General features: G+C 36.8%; 1 protein-coding gene and 1 long non-coding RNA gene across 8 annotated transcripts in view; one reads left to right on the top strand and one right to left on the bottom strand.

Annotated features, from left to right (window-relative positions):
• The first annotated feature begins 1,475 nt into the window (after positions 1-1,475).
• Positions 1,476-3,986, top strand: LOC127175949 (uncharacterized). The gene is made up of 4 exons (XR_007829044.1): positions 1,476-1,705; positions 1,868-2,066; positions 2,909-3,155; positions 3,264-3,986. It is a non-coding gene; the product is annotated as an uncharacterized LOC127175949 (long non-coding RNA).
• Positions 3,987-4,111: 125 nt separating this feature from the next.
• The window catches only part of kdm3b (lysine (K)-specific demethylase 3B), a 30,430-nt gene continuing 18,134 nt past the window's right edge, over positions 4,112-16,407 (bottom strand). For 4 of the 7 annotated variants that reach the window (XM_051127270.1, XM_051127272.1, XM_051127274.1 and 1 more), the window contains 11 exons: positions 15,553-15,800; positions 15,158-15,433; positions 14,906-15,077; positions 14,677-14,767; positions 12,480-12,610; positions 12,264-12,383; positions 11,232-11,255; positions 8,064-8,203; positions 7,739-7,915; positions 5,162-5,296; positions 4,112-5,047 (listed from right to left, as the gene is read on the bottom strand). In XM_051127270.1, the coding sequence (XP_050983227.1) occupies positions 4,967-5,047; positions 5,162-5,296; positions 7,739-7,915; positions 8,064-8,203; positions 11,232-11,255; positions 12,264-12,383; positions 12,480-12,610; positions 14,677-14,767; positions 14,906-15,077; positions 15,158-15,433; positions 15,553-15,800 (1,595 nt within the window). In that variant the 3' untranslated portion in view covers positions 4,112-4,966. The remainder of the gene's footprint in view (positions 5,048-5,161; positions 5,297-7,738; positions 7,916-8,063; positions 8,204-11,231; positions 11,256-12,263; positions 12,384-12,479; positions 12,611-14,676; positions 14,768-14,905; positions 15,078-15,157; positions 15,434-15,552; positions 15,801-16,407) is intronic. The other 3 variants (XM_051127271.1, XM_051127276.1, XM_051127273.1) reach the window with 2 other exon arrangements.

Raw genomic sequence — 16,407 nt, 5'->3', positions numbered from 1 at the left:
AAATAAATATATATATATATATAACAGTAATAATATAGGCTATAATATAGGCTATCTTTACAAATGTGAATAGAAAAATTAATACACAGAACAAACTGTCATATTATCCAAGACAACATGTTAGAAAACAGATGCTTCTGAGTTGGCGTCAAGGTAAATGAGAATGTGCTGTCATAGACTATGACAAAAATCAGTTTTATGATTTATATTAATAGCCATTTACTTGATTTTGAGCTCTGGAATCACACAAAGCAAAGAAAATAAAGAAATATCAGTCAAAAGGTTTTGGAAAGCTTCTTCTGCTCACCAAGTCTGCATTTATTTTATCCAAAATACAGCAAAAGCAGTAATATTGTGAAATATTTTTACTATTTAAAATAACTGCTTTTTATTTGAATATATTGTAAAATGTAATTTATTCCTGTGATCAAAGCACAATGTCCAGCATCATTACTCCAGTCTTCAGTGTCACATGATCCTTCAGAAATCATTCTAATATGCTGATTTTATTATCATTAGTCTCAGTATTTAAAACAGTTGAGTGCATTTTTTTCAGGGTCTTTTGATGAACTAAAAGATCCAACGATCAGCATTTATCTTAAATAAAAAGCTTTTGTCACATTATACACTTTTTATAGAAATTAATACTTTTATTTAGTAAGGATGCTTTAAATTGATTAAAAGTGATGATAAAGACATTTATAATGTTACAAAAGATTTATATTTCAGATAAATGCTGAATCGGAACCTTCTATTCACCAAAGACACCTGAAAAAAATCTACTCAGCTGTTTTCAACATGATAATAGTAATATTAAATGTTTCTTGAGCAGCAAATCAGAATATTTTAATGATTTCTGAAGGATCATGTGACACTGAAGACTGATGCTAAATTTTAAAATATATTCAAATAGAAAACAGTTATTTTAAGTAGCAAAAATATTTAAAAAATGTACTGTTTTTGCTGTACTTAGGCTTGGTGAGCAAAAGAGACTTCTTTAAAAAAAAAAAAAAAACATCTTACTGCCTTTTGACTGGTAGTGTATATAATGAAGTAAGATGTGGCAACATAATATTGGAATTCATAATAATACTTGGTAGTCTGCTTAATGTCCAAAACACTGTGGTTGTACCATAGGCCTACCACACAGACAATGAGTCCAATTCTCTGAGCCATTCTTGCAACAACAAAAAAACAGCTAATGTGTAAGTAGTAAGTAAAGATCACATTAGGCTACATTACAGCAGATTTAAATATGCCCAAATATTTTGAGGGCCACTGCACAAAGGAAACATTTGTCTTTATGCTTTCTTACCTAAGCAATCCATCAATCAAGTGGTAGCGTTTTACAGTGTTATTATGGGACAGCGAGTATCTCGTAGCAAGAAAGCGGAGAGAGGAGGTGAGTGTGTGGACGGGGTCAATCCCCGTACAACACTGACAGCCACCGACCACACGGCGGAGCTCCATCCTCGTCCTGACGAGACGCCTGTTGGTACCGGTGAGGGAGGTGGGCAGGAGAGGAAGGAGAAAGGGGGAGACAAGTCAAAGTAGAAGAGGCAGAAAAAGAGGAGGTTTCGGAGGTTTGCCTCCTTCTTCTGTTGTTTGTCTCGCCCCAAGTCCACCAAAGCTCAGGGTGAGCAGGTTGAGAAGAGTGAGGAGGACCAGGGCACTGATGGGACCCCATCCAGGAGCTGTACTGATGGTAAATAATGAGCTCTGAATATTTACACAATACTCAGAACTCACATCACCATCACATTATACAAAAGCAAATAATTTTTTCCTCTACATAACCAATAGTAACCCCCAATTATAGAATTAATATTTGTGTGCAATATATTAGATATATTATTTTTCTCTACAGGACGTCACCTGTTCTGTAGAGGACAATGATCATCAGGAAGCTCCTTTCAGTGCTCCTGAAGTCCCCCCCACTGCTGAGGACCAGCAAATGGAGGACGTCCTGCCTCAAGATCAGGACAGTCCAGTCAGTCCGTCAGCAGATGACAGTCCATCACATCTGCTGAGACATCTGGACTGTGACAAGATCACGAGGAACGAGGGTGAGTTTATTTTCATAACCCAAAATATAACACACACACTTCTTACAATATATTATTTTAGGTGTATATGTATAAAAAAAAAAAAATAATTAAATAATGCAGATGTAACTGCTGTAACATTTCTTCTTTTTTTTTTACTTAGTCCTGCAGGTGGCTGTGAAAGCAATAGAAAACGCGCTGCCTTCTACATACACTGCCCTGCCCTCCAAAAGTTTAGAAATGCCCTAGAAAAGTGGGGTTTTGGACAATATTGGCATGAATCCTTTTTAATTTGTGATAATTTTGCACTGGGACAACACAAACTACGACTTTGTATTGTATTATGTAAACAGTTTGTACATAGAAAAAACTTAAATTTTTGATTCATCAAAATATCCACCATTAGCAGCTATTACAGCTCTGCATAATCTGGGCCTAAATTCATTGTATTCTAAACTTAATTGGCAATCAGTTGTTGAAGCTATTAAGGTGTGCTGACCCAAAAATCTTTTAAAAACCTGGGCCAAGTTTAAACCAGTAACCAGGCATCACAGCTGGCAAAGGGGCATGTCTGACTTTGACATGTATATATTGCCATTATGATGTAATCAAAATGAAAATTATTATTGCTGGTCTTCAATAATAATGTCAAGTTACTTCAATGTATTTGCACCAAAAACTGATAAGGATTTATGCTGATATCGTGCAAAACCACACTTTGCCTGGGGTGTTTCCAAACTTTTGGAGGGCAGTGTAGATTGTGCTCTCTCTGCCATCTCCTCTCATTTATTGTTTGCAATTTATTACATTTTGACCTAAATCCTTATTTATAATCCTTCCGTCTAACATCACCTTTCTTCTAGCCTGACCATCCCAGTCGTTCCAGCAGAGGTGGCTTTGAAGAAGAGGCGACCTCTTTACTGAGGGGTTGGTGCACCATTTCATGCAACAGGACATTAAAGCTGGTGTCGTTCGCTGTTCCGGGGGGAGTCTTCCATCGGGACATCAAGATGTGCAACCTTCTGATCAACACATAGGCCATGGAGGTCAAACTGATTGATTTCAGTGTTGGGGACCTCCTAAAAAGCTCACCCTACATTTTCTTTAGTGGTATGTATGATCTCGCATTCATGTAGTTTGGGACTTAAACTCTAGTGACCAGTTACAGTATGTCTTCATCAGATGGGACATCGAGAGATATTAACAATAGTGTTTTAGCTCATGTAGGTCATGAGCTGGTTCAAAAGTTCCAAGATGCCCTTCCCTGGTCCATGAGGTCTCTTGACCTCCTCTCCAAAGATTCCTGCCACAGGCATCCAGGGGCCAAAGATTCTGTCAGGGCTGCTTCAGAAATCAATGTGAATGTCATCCTAAATGCTACTGGTCCAGGACCTGCTGAGCTCAGTGAGGTCAGAGTCACACGCACCACAGACGTCACTGCACAAGCTACCTTTTCAGAGCTCCTGTCTCCAGATTTTCTTGTCCTGGCCTGAAGGTCAAGGCTGCTACAATGTTTGTGGTCGTAGCCTCAGCCAGATCTAGTGTTCAAGGCTGCTTCAGTTCCAGAGCTCCTCTCTAAACCTCCCTGGTCCCAGAGGTTCCTGTTAAAGCCGCTCTGATCCAAGAGGATTCTGTCAAAGCTGCATCAGAAGATCCTCTCACGGCGCCAGTGTTTCCAGCTACTAGTGTGATTCATTCATAAATGTTATTTTGGTGTGTCACATTAAACACACTTAGTAACTGTGAAAATACACAATTTTTTTTTGTTTTAAGAGGAATATGTGATAATCTGGAAATATGAGCCATTTCTTCAGTTCTAAGCCTTTCTTTTTACCGTTTTACCAGTTCAGTCAATGGTTAACAGACTTGGCATTTAAAAAAAAATACAATCACCAAAAAAAACATTTAAATGTAAAATGTTTTTAAAAATGGAAGTTGCTAAAGCAGACTGGACTACAACTGTTTTTTTTGGGGGGGGGGGGGGGGGGTTGCTTTATGGAAGCACCAGCCATAAGTTATTTGAAATGTTCCCTTTTTCACCAAGAAAAATCAAAGCAAACAGGCAATATTTCAAAAGCTTTAGTTTATTGCAGTGTCATCCATGAACCACAAAATGTCTTATAAAATAAAATAGTAAGCATTAAACAAATAGATAGCTAAGAAATTCATTGTGTAATTTCCAAACAACAGGGGCCAAATCATTTCTTGTAAACCTTTATTTTGGAAAAAAAAAAAAAAAAATCATACACACTGCTAAGATCAATATATATATTGGTACATATTAATGACCAGTAGTTCTGCAGAACTGGAATTGTTGATTCTTGAATGACGTTCCTCAAAGCCAGTCTAACGCTTGTTGTCAGTGAAATATCACCTAAATGGCATATTACAAAAAAAGCAAAGAACATGTTTTCATCAAAAAAGGAACTTAAAACTAAAAATAAAAAACTTTGGTCTAGTTCCCTTCCATGCTCGTGTCCACCTCTCCTGAAAAAGTTGGCGGGAATCTTTTAATCAATTTAATTACTGTTAACCCCCTTCTTAACTAAAAGCTCTCCTTCATTGAAGAGCACGAAATGAATGTTCTCTAAGAAGGAAACCCAGTGCTCATTGTTGTGTTTTGTTTTTTTTCACAGAAGTCATAAAGAAACCTTTTAAAAGATTCATGTCAGCTTATATCACCAGCTCTCTGAACAGTCCAAAAAATTTTAACGCTGAGAAAAAGAACAGACTTTTTAAATACAGAGAAAAGGATTGTAAAACTAAACAATGCTTTTGTAACACTGATGAAGCAGCATCTTCATCCTACCAAAACGCTGAGACGTTCCATTGCGAGCACACTGGCCTCGTCCAAACCCAAATCTCACCCACCCCAAAACCCAATCTCTCTTTGACTCTTTCTCCACCAAACAGTTCAACAACTAAGAGCGGCCTAGCTTAGGCTCATGGGCTTTTAGTGTTCCCACAGCATCCTTCACTGCATGGTAGATGATGTTCTTCACCTGTGCATAACAGAAATACAACTACAATCATTAAAAGCTCACCAGAAAATACTGAAATATTGCTTTTGTGCTGCACAGAAGAGTTATAACAGATTTGCAATGACGTGGAAATACCTGAAGCTTGTCTTCATGGTTAGTGTGAGTGGTGGAAAGGTGGCGGAACTCCTGCGTCAGTCTAAAACAGTGCTTCACATGCTCGGGAGAAACAAAGTCCTCCGCGACCTTGATACAGCTGTACAGGTTGTGCACCTGGGAAATCAAGGTGAGCAAATGAGTATTTATGTGTCAACTGACGACTGAAGACAGAAAGACATGAATCTTGGATGACAAGGGGGTGAGTAAATTTTTTGTAAATTGTTGTTCTGAAAGTGGACTTCTCCTTTAAGACCTTTGTTCATCTTTGGAACACAAATTAAGATACTTTTGATGAAATATGAGAGCTTGCTAACCCTGCATATACAGCAACGCAACTGCCACGTTCAAGGTCCAGAAAGGCAGTAAGGACATCGATTAAAATACTGCATGTGACATAAGTGGTTCAACATTAAATGTTATGAAGCTATGAGAATACTTTTTGTATGCAAACAAAACTAAAATAACTACAAGGAAAATTCAGGATCAATCACTGATGTCACATGGCCATTTTAATCAATGTTCTTACTGCCTTTCTGGGCCTTGAACGTGTCAGTTGCGTTGCTGTATATGCAGGGTCAGAAAGCTCTTAGATTTAATCAGAAATATCTTCCATTTGTGTTCTGAAGATGAATGAAGGTCTTACAGGTTTGGAAATACATGAAGGTGTGTAATTAATGACACAATTTTCATTTTTTGCCATTTGTCACTTGGCAAAAAAAAAAACAAATGAAAACAAACCCTGAGAGTTTACACTTTAACTGCGTAATGTAGCCTACTAAAATGAAGTTAGAATGGCCCCAAAATTCAATATATAGCACCAATAATGTCCATGTATGAGTTTTTGTCTTATATTTCTGTGATATAGTTAAGCAATATCACAAGCAAGCACTGTCTTTCCAAATATCTGCAAGTGTGATAAAGTTTAATAAACAAGTTAGCATTGTGAACTACATTTTAGACACAATATGGTCTGTTTCGCCAATGAAAATAGTTCTAAACAGAGCTGCAAATAAACTGTTGTGTGAATCAGAGTTTTTTAACGAATCAATGAATCAATGATCCATTCATAAAGACTGTCATTTGCTAAGTTCCTGAATTTGAACAAACTGAATGACTCATTGACTCACTTACTAAAGCAGTACCTTGCTGCTACCAACTGGTGGCTTTAGTTTCATCTTATAGCATTAATTATTCAACTGTTAATGCAGTGTAAATATATCTAAATAATGATTTAGATGCAATTTATGCACCACTTTTGCAGTGAAAAAAATGTTTTTGAAGTTTATTTTATTTGGTCACAGCCTACGTTGTCTTATTATTCTAACTGAATTAATTGATTAAATGTAAGAATTTAACATAAAAGATGGCGCATGATCTAATTAGTTTAGAAAAAAGTCCTTACAAAGGTAAAAATACCTCTGGAAATCAATTGTGACCCAGGTCCACAAAACCACAGTCACAAGGGTGAATTTTTTGAAATTGAGATTAATACATTATCTGAAAGCTGAAAATAAGCTTTCCATTGATGTATGGTTTGTTATGATACAACTATTTGAATATCTGGAATCTGAGGGTGCAAAAAAATCTAAATATTTAGAAAATTGCCTTTAAAGTTGTCCAAAAGAAGTTCTTAGCAATGCATATTACTAATCATAAATTAAGTTTTGACATATTTATGGTGGGAAATTTACAAAATATCTTCATGGAACATGATCTCTACTTAATATCCTAAAGATTTTTGGCATCAAAGAAAAATTGATCATTTTGACCCACACAATGTATTTTTGGCTATTGCTACAAATATACTCATGCTACGTAAGACTGGTTTTGTGGTCCAGGGACACAATTTAAGGTGGCAAATATCAACCCCTAACAAAAAGGTTAAAGGTGCTTTAAGTAATTTTTTGACTACTAAAGCAAAAAAAGCTCCAGCCAGTTATTCTACTTTAAAATGTATGTTCTGAGTCAGCATGGTTTTGTGTTTGTTTTGGTCTGTGTGATTCCACCCACGGCCAATTTACTAAATATTTTTTTGACACCCCTCGTTGCCAGTTGCCCAGAAAACAGCATATTGCAGCAATAAAAGCTACTAACAAACTAAGTCAGACGTTGCAGATTCTACCCGAACTAAAAAGCCTCAGCATCCATCTAAACATTAAAACACTGATAAATCAACCCATCAACTTGCACTGTAAGGCTTGTTCCCATTGCATATCCTTAATCTGGCAACCTGTGTGAATTTTAAGTCTGAGGAGGAGGGTGCAGGAGAAACAACTCTCTCCAATATTGTGAATTTCAACAGCTAGCTGTCAATATTACATACTGCACCTTTAACTTTTGTCACTGACTGATACAAGAAATATCAAAATCTTTGGTCAGCTGTCAACAACAGGCTTAAACCAGTCAAGGTAATAGCACAGAAACACACTCAGCTAAATATCGTCTAATTGTTATTAACAAAATACGAAAAACTTTGAGGTAATATTACACACCCCTAGTGTCAAGTACATAATTTTGAACTGAACTCTGATGGTAGACATCCTCTCAGTAACTAACCTGATGTGGCGCTCCAGCTGGGATGAACACGGCATCTCCCAAAAACTGCACTATGGACCAGCCCTGGACTCCATACTCCTCGTACAGCCTGCGACGCAGCGTCTGATCCAGGTACCAGCTCTGGTCATGGATTGGATCATGGTCTGGTGGGTTCTCCTGACCTTGTTCCTCTCCAACCTGTAATAAATAGGCGAAATAACTTCAGATATGCATATCTCGTATTAAAACAGATCATATATGCATATGGGTTTGGAACCACATGAGGATCTTTGTTTTTAAAGCTTGTTCATCTAAAAGTTACAACATCAAGCAATCATCCTTTCACCTTTCGCAGGAGCTCGCGGATCTTCTCTGCGTCTTTGGCGGCGTAGATGTGCCAGAGCGCTCCAGGTTTCTCCTTTGCCTCATAGACTCTTCTCTTAGTCATGTCATCCACATCTCCCTCTTCAATGGTCTGCATCACCTCTGCGGTAATAACGCTTCGGTCAGTAAACGCACACACAATCGTAACTTGTGTAAAAGTCTTTGTTTTCCATAAAACTAGATCTGAACTATTGACACTGATTGTTAGAGCCTCATTTGCTTCTACACAGGGTCTCCAAGCATTAGTTAGGCATCTACACTATGACCATCAAAACAGGAGATACTTAATCTTTTAAATTTTAATAGCTAATTTTAATTACTAAGCAATAGGGCTGTCAAATTTAATGTTCATTCAACATGTTTAACACTTATTTATAATAATGCTGTTAACAGTATCAATTTATCTGACAGTACAAATGTTTCATTCTGGGTTTTCAGCCACATGCTGCTTCTCTCTGACCTGAACATCAGCAAACCCAAGCACACAAAACGACTGACAGGCAGAAGGCATTTATGAATTTTTAAACAAGTTCTGTCAGTCCCCTGACTCTTTTCTTGCCGTTTAAAACTGCAACAGACACTGATGTGACCAATCTCAGTGATACCTGTCAGATTTATGAGCGGCATTGCAAGAAATAATCATTTATAGGACATTTAGTTACTCACTCACGTGCAAAACACTTGTACAAGCATAGTCGGGCAACAGAGAAGGTTACACAAGATTAAGTCCACACAATGTTGGAAAATTAATACATTTATTTTGGCAGATCACATCGCCTATGTTTTGACTTTTGTCCTAATAAAGAACTGAACTACAAGAAATTTGAGATTAATTGCAACTAAATATTTTAATCTATTGACAGCCCTACTGATCAAGCAAGCAAATGAAGCAAAGAGGCTGTATACGAGGGAAGGCAAGGACTGATCCTGCAGGGTGTGCTCAGGAGTTGTGTAAAAAATATACATCAAAAATACACCAGTCACAACAAAGTGCTCCAGTATCCCAACACATTTTTGTACGGGAAAAAAACTGACCGCACAGATTCCTGGAATAAAAAAAGCAACAGATTCCAATTTATAGATTTTTTTAAATATTTAAAAAAAATAAATAAAAAAAAAAGTAATGACAGGATATGTAGGTCCATCACCAACCACTGAAGAGCATGGAAAAAAAAAATAGTTTCCCTATACCAAATAAGAACTATTTAAAGGGGTCATAATTTTAACCTAAGGTTGAACTCCAAATGTTCAACAAATTAGTCTGATCGTGAAAGATTGTGAACTAGATTAACCAGTTAACTGAAAACATGAGTGATCCGTTCAATCCATTTGCAGTGGTTCTCAAGTGACAGCTCACTGGAGGGGGGGGGGTCTGGGTCTGTTCCTAAGACAAAGGCTATCATACAGCTTCAGATGACTTGGAAAATAGCTTACAAGGCCATGCCAATGGCCATCAGCCAATGTTGGGCCATCATTGAATATCAGTAAGCTCAGTATTTGCAGTGTGTACTGTACCTATAGCATTGGAAAAACACTTCTCGGCAGCTTTGATCAATTTAATGCGTTTAATTGGTGGCGAAGCCCATCAGTGAGAGAAATCATCATTTAGCTTAGTGAATAAGAGCACTGGAAGAAAAATGAAAGTGGCAATGGTCAAAAAGGCATAAACAGAAGCCACTATTCATTTTTCCTCATCTCATCTGTGATGATTTTCATTGAATCTGTCTAGTGTGAAAGTTTGGTGTAAAAATGTATTAGAAAACTGGTGTGCTTTGTTTACAATGGCTGCATCCAAAATAGAGTAGGCAAACAGTATGTGACAAAAGAAGCATGTCCGACTCAGAAAACACAGGCAATTTTTTACAACAATTAAAGTCATTTTTGCCTAATAGTATGGCTGAACTGGATCAAAGGTCAGCGGCAAAGACATTGGTTAAAAGAGAAGTTCATTTCCTGAACAAAAATTTACAGATAACTGATCATCCAAGTCTTTCTTTTTTCAGTCGTAAAGAAATTATGTTTTGGAGGAAAACATTTCAGGATTTCTCTTTATATAGTGGACTGGACTGCTATGGTGCCCCCAAGTTTGAACTTCCAAAATGCAGTTTAAATGCAGCTTTAAAGGGCTCTAAACAATCCCAGAAATGTACAATTTATATACTTTTTAACTTCTCCTTTAATACAATGGGATTTAATACATAAAGGGTATTTTTGTTACTTAACATTTAATTGTTGCGATTTGCTTAATATTCTGAGATTGCATTTCACTGTTTTAATTCATTTTGATGAATACTGAATCAGTTTTATCGGTTTCATTCACTAAGCTGAATAACCAATAAGAGTTCTCTTTTTCACTGATGAGCTCCACTGCCAAATCAACACACAGAATTGGCTGAAAAACAGCTGACACCATCCAACTAGAGCCAATGGTGCAGAACACACCAAAAAAAAAAAAAAACTAAAGCCGACCGACGCTCAAAAACCACCCAACATTGCCTGACGGCTGACAGCTGGATTGTTGTGTCCCAGGCTTTTAAATACATCTGTACTGTCACATACTACTGTGAAACAACCGTTGTAGAGCAGCATGAAGATTCTTCAAAACTCCTCCTTTTGTGTTCCACAAACTAGAAAAATTGGAGTTTGGAACAACATGAGGGTGAGTTTTCATTCTTGCGTCGACTATTTCTTGTCTTCTTGAACTGAGCATGATGTTTAGGTTTTTAAAAGTTACACTTTATTATGCAACTCCTTTTTAAATAGAACCAAAGAAATTGTGATTTATTATATGACCCCTTTAAAAAAAAAAAAAAAAAAAAAAAAAAAAAGCTAATTCAATCATTAAAAGAACTGAAGGGGCATCAACACAGTGAGATGTAACAAAAAACACTATGGTCACTATGTTTTGGTGTCCTGGGAAACTCTGAATGGAGTTTACAAATTGGTGCACTGAGTTTACCAACCGGTGCACAAATTGGTGTTTTATAATGAACCATCAACATAAATAATACTACGTTTAACAAAGAGTAGTAAGAGATGAGTTAAAGCAATGGGAGTGAAGAACAAGAGAGAGCGAGAAAAGTGGGAGGGCATGCCTGAGGTGAGACAAATGAAAAAAAAATGCACAGACCTTTGAATCCAGCGAGGTCTGCTTCTGTGAATGAGAAATGGTGCCACAATCAAAAGTAGTAAGACCCCAAGAGCACAGGCCGTCCTAAAGGCCTTAAACACGTCCGACTCACTGGCCTGTGAGCGGTTGGGGCACTATGAGGTTGTAGCTGAATGTTTGCTAAAGCTACAATCTGCACATATTTTAACCTCAGTCAGAGCAGATGCCATATTTAATTGACACCAAAGAAAATGTAGCTGTACTGATACTGTACAACATTTTGAACACCTTTTAAATGTACTTCAAATTAAATATGGCTTCTACATTTACTAAGGTTTACAGGGTGCCACGTTGGCCTCTAAGAAACTACCTCTTGAGGGAGGCTTGCAGTTATTACTCACTGATTTAAATTTGTAACACAAAGTAAGGGGTCTGAATACTTTTGCAAGGCACTGTATCTATTCTGTTCTATTTTAATGCCAGTTTTCTATCTAAAGACTTCATCTATAGGTGGAACCTCTATCATTTAGACATGAACTAATTCCCTTTCACTTAAAGGGACAGTTCACCCAAAAATGTCATCATTTAGTCACCCTCATGTTGATCCAAATTGGTACGACTTTGAGATTCAGAAAACCATGAGGGTGAGTAAATGATGACAGAATTTCATTTTTGGGTGAACTATCCCTTTAGGGACAGGAAGTGTTTTCAGGGAAATTTAAAAGCTTGTGAAGACAGTGTGGATTTTTGCATTTTCATTGAAACCATTATTGGTGATAGAACATTTGCAAATATAAACACAAAAAACATGTCATAAGAAATTTTAAATTACTCCCACTCTTATACAGCACAGAGGCAAACGAGTCTTGAAGACCAAAAGCTTATACATTATAATGAACGAAAGAAAATTGCAGCAATATCAATAAGCAGAAACAATAGCTTAATTAAATTACCTACAGAAATCAATAAGAAATGTTATATTTTAAAATCGAATTGCTGCATCAAAACACACACACACACACACACACAAAAACATAAAAGCACAATACTCACTATTTTCATGGTCACCGTCTCCTTCTGGGACGCCCACATATACCATTACGTTGACTGCATCGGATACGTCCAGATGCAGGTTAGTGGTGCCAACCTTCCTGTCTTCTGTGGAGATCAGACCTGGGAAGGACACGCCAAAGAGAAGGGGTTAAAGCGCTATCAGTGTATTCCTCATAAGCAGTGGTGAAAATGTTGCTGAGGATGTAGATCCCTTACCGTAGGCATTGTACATTTTAGGACCCAGATCTGGCCGAACAAAGAAGTTTGGAAGACGAGAGGCCAAGTTGAGACGGCCATCTCTCTTTGTGTACTCTGGCAGAGGAAGGTTATCCATGAGATCATCAAACCTGCAAACAGGGAAACATAAGTAAGCTAATTCATAAAAACAGCCAAACACACTAGCTGCCCCCAAGCAAAGACGCCATAGCTAGTAGTCGACTGATATGTTGCCAAAACCGTTTTTTTTTTTTGGAGAATTATGGGATTTTTTTTTCTTTTTCAAACTTTGGTGTTTCCATCACTTGTTTCTCATGCGGTACTTAAAAATGTGCATAAAAACAAGGATGATGGAAACATAGCTATAGACTGGTAGTTGTTCACCATAGGTCTGTGTGGCATATTTTTTTGTTTTACGTTTTTTTTAAAGGGGAGAGATCTCAGTCAGGGTTTGTACAGATGCTGTAAAATTAAATTTTAAGGTCTTTCAAGGACTTTAAGCACTACGTTTTTGATTTAAGGACTTCGAACAGAGATCTCACTTGTTGAACAAGGTCTTCTATTTCAAATTCTAAAAAAGATAAACAGATAAATACAAATACTAATAAAAGAAAATGGCAAAAATAAAGTGAAGCACATGTAAAGCATTCAATGATGTCAACCTAATAAAAAAAAAACATGGTAACCACAAATGAACCATGGCTTTCCTACACTAACCATAGTTCAACCATTATATTTGTAGTAAAACTGTGGTCATACAAAAAAAAAAAAAAAAAAAAAAAAAAAAAAAAAACACAAAGTTTACATGGTTACTACACTTTTATTATAGTGAAACCACAGTTAATTTTGTTAAGTGATTTGTACTTTTGTATAGTTTATTTCTTTTTTCTTTGTTTTGTTTTCATAATCTGGTAAGGTATCTGTACTGCCTTAATGTTTGATGTTTTCTACTGTTTAAAAAAAAAAAAAAAAAAAAAAGAGAAAAAAAAGATTTGTGAACCCACTACGAAGTCCTGAACTAAATCAAATGATTCACAATATGTGATCCGAAGTCCTGAACTGAATCAAATGAACTGCGATACCCACTCCGAAGTTCAGATCTGAACACTCATTCGCAAACCATCATTTCAGATCAGGACTCGGTGATCATTCATTTGGCAAAATGATTCACAAATCCACTCCGAAGTTCAGATCTAAATCAAATGAGTCGCAATATGCGATCTGAAGCGCTTTGAAACAGTGAATCATTTTGCAATGCTCTGGTTTAACTGATTCAGAGTTTCGTAAAGCTCAGTTTCACCCATCAAATTAAAATCAAAATCATTACAAACAATGTCAAAATTTGAAAATGAATAGCTCTTTTAATTTGATCTGGTTTTTGCTAGTGAATCGCTTGAACTAAACTCACGCTGTTCCAGCGTAAATGACTCACTCAATTGATTTGGTTTATCTGTTTCTCTTTTTTGTGACAATGTAAGTACTACTACTGGTTTAGCGCACTAGTTTTATGACATTAACTGAAAACCAAAAAAAAAAAAAAAAAAAAAAGTAGGATGTGTAAATTATTTCTTAGATGCATTGTCTTTTAATAATTTAAGTAGTTTTCAAGCACTTTATGCTTCAGGAATACTGCCATTTTCAAGGGTTTAAAATTTAACTTTAAGCACCTTGTACGAACCCTGCTCAGTTTATATATTGATTTTTTCAATTACTTTTCCTGTTGTGTTATGTTTTTGTCATAGTATCAGTTCAGTATTAGCATCAAGATATTTTAGTCAGGTATCATATCAAAGTAAAATTTTGGTATCATGACAACACTAGCGCTAACTTGTAGAAACTTTTCAGATTGCTGACTGCACTGCTGGTTACAATGTTTAATACTACAACACAATTACAGAAAGAATTTAAAATAAGTGTCTTTACAGATGTATTTGTATCATTTGTAAGTTTTATTTATCTATTTTCAAATGACACAATTTAAAAAATATTATGCAAAATAATTATACATTTAATTTCAGCAATTGTTATATATGTGTTATTACTATCTTTAAATTAAACAGTGTGATATGATATATACATGAGTATATAGTGGCTTTTTACAGCCACCATGCTCTTCAACATATTGGCAACAGCAATCAAAAAATGTATATCACTCAACCATCAGCTATGGCACCAAATAACATGTTGTCAAACCTACCGAGTGGGCATCATGTCTCTAAAATCTTCTCCAGGAGGCCAGTCTTTAAGTTTTAGTACCATAGGTTGGCCATCTCCACCCTGCAAGCGCTCTAGAGAACAGAGTAACAGGTCACCAGGTTAAAGTGGTTTCATGGATAACTGAATACTATGACAATTCAGGATGGTAATAATTAAGTCAACAATAAAAAGATCCAGGCTTGTTTAGACATTAAAGTGTCTGTACTTACTGGAAATGACCTGGAAGCCATCCCAGAAGTCTCGGACTTTGACATCAGAGATGATGGCGCAGTTCCTACAGTTGACCAGGTCCACATCCTGGTCTCCAAACTCCTCGCTGAAGGACTCCGGCTTCCATAAGTTTTCCTTCAGCTTCCTGTGAATGCCTGAGACCAGCACAGGCTAAACAAGAAGCAGTTACTAGCTTCAGCAGGATGTAACCGATCAAATAAACAAGCATTCAATTGATCTTCACTGCTCACCTGTCCTTGTTTCCAGCACTCTCTGAAGATTTTCCAGTTGTTGCTGTTGCTGGGGTCCTGCAGGCAGAGCAAACGGCCGTCACACAGCCAGGAGTGGGATGTATGGGGGTCTAATACACTGAGACCCATCAAGCCCTCTCTGCGAGGAACAGTACCCGATTCGCCGCCTTCTGCTGACCCCGACGCGCGTCGACCCTCTGCCTTCTTCGTCTCTACCACTGATGCAATGATATGATCCAGGAAGTTAGGAAGACCTCCCTTCATTTTATCAGCCTGCTTAGGAGAGAGAAAAATATTAATCATGATTTTCATAAAAATATGAATCAGCAAAACTTTTCCCCATTGATAATAATAAGAAATGTTTCCCAAAACAAAGTTAAAGCACTGTCACATACACCAGCAGTGGAGAACACCGAAGGGAAAGGAACACCTCCCTCGGCAGGACCTTGCGGGAGCTTCCCAGGACCAGAGTTCAGCAGATCTCGGAGGCTAGTGCCCTCTGCTTTGGGTTGGGAAGGGCCAGCGCCCAGCAGCAGACTGTTGAAGAGCTTGGGACTAGACCCTGAGGGTTTGGAAAGGGTGCCAAAGGCATCCAGACCAAACGGAGCACGTGAGTCACGACCCATCATGGAGCGCAGAGACTCTGAGACAGAAACAAGAGGAAGAGCCTGAGCACACTGTGTTCGCAAAAAGCATTTAAAAAGATTTACCAAATTCAAGGTTTACCAGAAAACATTTTGTATAGTGCTTCTCAACAATGATTTGCAAAAGAGAATGTAGTCAAAAGTTTGTTCTTACAGGGTTGAAAAGGGAAAAATAATGCCAACGTTAAATGTTGCTAATGCCATTTAATTATGCAAAGTTAGGATAGAAAGATAAATAGGCTTATCAGCTTTTAAAATCAAACTATGCGCCTGATGATTTCAGTGATGCAGAAAACGTGGATGAATTACAGAACCCCGTCAAAAAAAAAAAAAAAAAAAAAAAAAAAAAGTCATAACATATACAAACAGAAATTTAAGGTCATTACAGCAACCCATCAAAATAAAAGTTTAAAAAAAACTGTGACAGAAATATATAAATATATTACTTAATGTAATGACAGTACAACTAATACAATTATTTTTTTTTAAATATTTACCAAAACAATTTACCAGAATTTATTTGCCATAAAAATGTAAACACAGTATTTCTGAAAATAATAATAATACTAATAATAAAAATAATAATATTTTTTTAAATAAAATAAA

The sequence above is a fragment of the Labeo rohita genome, chromosome 14, assembly GCF_022985175.1.
Source record: "Labeo rohita strain BAU-BD-2019 chromosome 14, IGBB_LRoh.1.0, whole genome shotgun sequence".
Taxonomy (NCBI): Eukaryota; Metazoa; Chordata; class Actinopteri; order Cypriniformes; family Cyprinidae; genus Labeo; species Labeo rohita.
This window is presented reverse-complemented; position numbering and strand designations above follow the sequence as displayed.